The sequence below is a fragment of the Hetaerina americana genome, unplaced genomic scaffold (genome assembly GCF_022747635.1).
Source record: "Hetaerina americana unplaced genomic scaffold, ioHetAmer1.1.p SCAF_1, whole genome shotgun sequence".
NCBI lineage: Eukaryota > Metazoa > Arthropoda > Insecta > Odonata > Calopterygidae > Hetaerina > Hetaerina americana.
Window position 1 is genome coordinate 23,000,339 of NW_027286069.1, and position 4,741 is coordinate 23,005,079.

The following is a 4,741-nucleotide window of genomic DNA, read 5'->3' on the forward strand; positions in this document are numbered from 1 at the left end:
ATATATCACGGAGTGAACCCGATGACCACGGCGCAATTAGTACGACACACATTATGCCCCTAATGCAATGCGCACTATTCATCGACGTGACTCACTTGTAGATCCAAAATGATTATTTCTGTTTCCTGAGTGTTCCTGAGCATTTTTTTCCACTTTTGAACCCACGCTTCAGTTCGAAGTCGCGCTACCGAATCGGCACTCGACTAATTCCAATCTCAAAATGATGACTACTCTCGTTTGGAGCTCTCCTCGCAGTTGTGAGGGAGGCGGACTGAGGGTCGCCAAGTTACCGTCGACCGGGAGGGGACGGCGACAAAGTGGAGAGCGAGATGACGCCCATCCAGGTCGGGAGAGAGGGCGGGTTTGCGAGAGAGGACAGGACAGAAGAAGAGGCGAGGGAGGAGGAGGGGCGGGACCCCTGGGAGGAGCACCACACCCAATGGATTCACACCCCCCCTCCCCTCATCCCCAACACTCGCCCCCGCCCGATCCCCCTCTCTCCACTCAATCCCCCTTCCCTCCCCGGACTCCTCCTGGAGCCACACCCGACCCACACCCGTCCCCTGCCCTCGGTTCTACCTCTCCCCTCGCGACGACACCCGTCTTCTTCTCCGATTCCTCTCCCCGACCTCCTCCGCCCCCTCAACCAGATCATCCCACCGGGGGTATAAAAGACTGGCGCCGGCCCGTGGTGGGCACACTCTACAGGTAGCAAGAAGCATCTCCCACAAGAGCAGCGAAGCAGCAAAAACATCAACATGAACGCACTGGTAAGAAAAAGAGAGCACACATACCATCTTCACCTCCTCCGAAAGTCTCCTCTTCCTACTTACCCCCTCCCCCCCACCTCACACCGCCAACTCCGCCTCCGATTCTTTCCAAGCCCACCTCTCCGCGCTTCGCTTTCGTTCCCTCTCGTTAAGGAGTGAGCGGAGCGACCGAAAATGGTTTGCCCGCCGCGGACTCCTCCTTCCTCCGCAGCTGCGTCATCCTGCCCCCGGATGGTATCGGGACCCTGAACTCCTGCTACTCCTCCTTTTCTTTAGCTCTCTTCGTAAGCTTCTTCTTTGCCGACGAGTTAAATAGAACGTGCTGTTTCCTATTCCCCGATGAAGCGTTTAATTTTTTTGTTTCGCTTTCCTGCAGCGAGATTCTCATTGTATCTGAGGTCCGATCCTCCCAACTGTTCTTCGCGTGTCATGCATCTATTCTATTTTTATAAACTTTTCATTGCATACCTAAACCGCAGACCATTGTGGAATCTCGAGTCCCTAGAAGTCACCTGTAATGTTATATTATTTCCCATGCAATGGAATGAGATTACATAACACTCACCGGCCTTGGAATTGGTAGGGATTAACCGTCACTAATCACCCGTTCATTTTAAAATGCATCCCATTTTGATCCATAGAAATTCAATTCAAGGGTAAATATCTGTTACAATTGTGATTTATAATTTTTATTTCTTCCAAACTTAACATTTAAAGGATTTTTGCCATACCCGGGAATCTAATTTTGAAAATGAAACCTAAATTTTATTTCCCATAATAATTTTCATTGCGGTAAAGAGTAAAAGTAATATGGATATTTTCACACTTGAATAAGCAGATACGCGCGTTAAAGTCACCCAAATATGGGACGATAACCAGATATGAGTGCATTATTAATAAATCCACTCCCGCCTACTCTATCACGTGGTTCGGGCTCCAGTTAACTCTTTTCTCTCTCTCTCGTATCTTGTCACAGGCTCCATTGACCGTCCTCCTCCTGGCTTCGGCCTCCCTCGCCCACCCCACTGGCATCTTCCACGGTGCTTTGGGTCCCATTGCCTACGCCGCCGCACCCGTGGTGACCAAAGTCGCCGCCGTGGCCCCAGTCACCTACACCGCCCAGGTCTCCGTGCCCGTCACCAAGACCGTCCACTACGCCAACACCCCCGTCGTCACCGGGTAAGTGAAAATCTTCCGGTCTCCATTTATTTTAAGCACTGGTTTAGCAACTCATTACACGGTTTTATTCTCTAAAACGTTTGTTTCAATAGACTGGAGACTTCAACGCTTATATTTAAGCTACCAACCAATCCAACCATGGTGTACTAGTAAATTATTTGTATTCCTGCAAGCTCAACATGACAGAATACTTTTTTAGTGAAAGGAATATAAGGTATATAATAAAATACACTGAGCAGCATTGCACATATCAAGGTTTCCCCCCCGTGAAAAATATTTCAGGGGTAAAATACCGATATAATAACATTGATACATTAACATAAGGGTATTTTACTCTTAGAAAGATTTGTAGACATTGAAACCGTGGTTTGGGAAGGTAAAATTCATGAAAACCATTATTAATACATAGTTCATTGATTTATATCGTATTTTAATCCAAGGCGAGGGTCATTTATGTAGTTTGTATCAGATGTGAGTTTTTCACGAAGGGTTTCTCTATGTGTTTTCCCAATGTTTTGTTACCAATACAGATACTCCTCCACCGTCGTGAAGCCCGCTCTTGGAGACCTTCCCTCCCCCCTTGGAATCAACTCCGTGGCTGATGCTGCTGCCCGTGAGGCCGCCACCTCCGGATCTTATGTCTCCCAGACTGAAGTCCTTGCCCCCGGCAGGCAGGTCGCCTCCATCACCCCTCAGGTCACCCAGGTAAGAGAAGCGTATGACTGATTCCTTCACATTCTTCTATTCCGAGTTCGTGATCCGTTCGTTCTCTGATAGAGTTTTCATCATGTGGATTAAAACAAGGTTCGGTACCAAGAGCCCCTCGTTCCCAAGATCCGGTCTTTCTCGTATGCCCCCGCCTTGCGGAAGAAAGATGCTAATACCACAGAGTTGCAAGAAAATCCCGCATTTCTCTCAAATTTTTTTTCTGTCGCGTTCCATTCGTCGAGGTCAAGGGCGAGGGCGCTGGGTCTGCATTTCGAAAAACCAGCGTCCTCCTCGACCGACACTAATCCACATGACGTAAACAAACAGCTGTTTCATATTAAATAAAAAAATTGCCAACCCGGAATTCGAACCTGGTGCCATCATATGTGTGGTCTAACTGATCAATAAACCGTGTCGTCTTTTTCCGTGTTGAATTACAGATGGGAATATAAAGGAACAAGGCAATCACAGCTTTTTTTACACTCAGCACAGTTTTCCATAAGTGCCAATTCGCAAAAGAACTCTGTCAGAAATTGAGGGATCCGGATTAATTTCCGGTATAGGAGTGTGATTTTTTTATCAACCGCTGTCAAAATACTCTCATTTTCGCGTGCATTAAGGGATAAATTTGCTCAAGTTACTGCTTCGGCATGTTCTACATTCTTTTTTTATTTTACCGGTCTAGAAACACCTTGATGTGTTTGAAAGTTTGTTATGATAATGCGGACTATGACGAATGCAATTCCTTCGTTAAACTGTGGGAGCTTAGGGTGCTCAGTCATATCACATGATAATAATTATTATTTAATGACTTATTCTCCTTTGTCACAAAACGTTACAGAAACATAAACAATTGTACATATTATATTATTTCACGGAGTAAGTTCGACAGAATCGTATACATATGGACTTGTAAATTTAAATTAGAGCTGATTGCCCAGAAAATTAGGAGTTAAGTTTAAAAATTATTTTAATAAAAAAACCATTTGAGAAATTCACAGTAGAAAAAGAGCATTCATAAGCATACGTGACTGAAGTACTTTGTCATTAATTGTGGGATCCAAGTTGGTACCTCGAGCTTTGGGAGATGAACTTTTCAAAATTGATTTCCCACTATTTGTTTTGAACTTTGTCGGGCGATCCCGATAAAGATACCACTCTCGGGTCATCCATTCTCCGCAATGTTCCTGAATCCACCCTCACCTTTTCTCTCCTCCTGCAGGTCGTCCCCGAGGTCTCCGTGAAGAAGGTCCCCGTTGACGTCCCCGTCCACGTCCCCACCCCCGTCGCTACCCCCGTCGCTACCCCCGTTGCCACCCCCGTCGCTGTCCCCACCCCTGTCGCCGTGCCCGCTCCCTACGCCGCCTATGGCACCTACGCCTTGGCTGCCCCCCAGGTCGCCGTCAAGACCGTAGAGGTCAAGGACCTCCCCAAGGTTGAGGTAAAGACCATCGCCGCCCCCGCCGTCATCGGGCACAACTTGTACGCCACCCCCTACGCTGCCGCCGGCTACTACGGCGCAGGCCTCGTCGCCCCTCAGGTCGAGGTCAAGAACATCGAGACCGGTGAGATCGTCAAGACCTACGCCTACGGTGCCTACCCCTTCGCCAAGTACATCTAAGCGTGACCATGCCAGGGAAAAGGGAACCAGAGTGCCTCTCTTCCACATGACAACCTTAGATATGCACAAGGATATTGCCTTCTATGATGGCTGTTCCTGAATGGATTACTTGTAGTGTACCGAAGAGGAGAACTTTGGAGACCGACCATGAACTCAAGCAAGGAAATTACCATTTACAAGAAAAATGAAAAGCATAAGAAAAAAAGGGTGTGAAACATTAAAAATAAAATAATTTTTTTTACGAATCCATGCCTATCTTGATTTCACCTGTCCCTGTTGCCTATAAATATATCATAAAGTTCACTGATCACTACCGATTCATGACAGAAATCAATTAAATTTTATTCTTTTATTGAAAATGCGAAATTTTCATCCAGAATATTTGCCCATATAATTTAATTTAGCCATAAAATCTACTACATATTAATTTTTTAGCCAGTTAAAACCCGTTTTTTTTAAAAGA

The 4,741-nt window shown here is 46.3% G+C and overlaps 1 protein-coding gene across 1 annotated transcript; it reads left to right on the forward strand.

Annotated features, from left to right (window-relative positions):
- Window positions 1-645: 645 nt before the first annotated feature.
- On the forward strand, window positions 646-4,523 carry LOC139689278 (calphotin-like). Its single transcript, XM_071586339.1, has 4 exons — window positions 646-770; window positions 1,747-1,949; window positions 2,480-2,654; window positions 3,880-4,523. The coding sequence occupies exons 1-4, from the start codon at window positions 759-761 to the stop codon at window positions 4,276-4,278; spliced, it is 789 nt and encodes a 262-aa protein (XP_071442440.1). The 5' UTR covers window positions 646-758; the 3' UTR covers window positions 4,279-4,523.
- The last annotated feature ends 218 nt before the right edge of the window (window positions 4,524-4,741 follow it).

Bases quoted from the DNA above. Each gene is read 5' to 3' on its own strand.
- LOC139689278 (XM_071586339.1), top strand. The intron at 1,950-2,479 runs GTAAGTGAAAAT...TTACCAATACAG, and splicing joins AACACCCCCGTCGTCACCGG to ATACTCCTCCACCGTCGTGA. The intron at 2,655-3,879 runs GTAAGAGAAGCG...CTCCTCCTGCAG, and splicing joins TCACCCCTCAGGTCACCCAG to GTCGTCCCCGAGGTCTCCGT.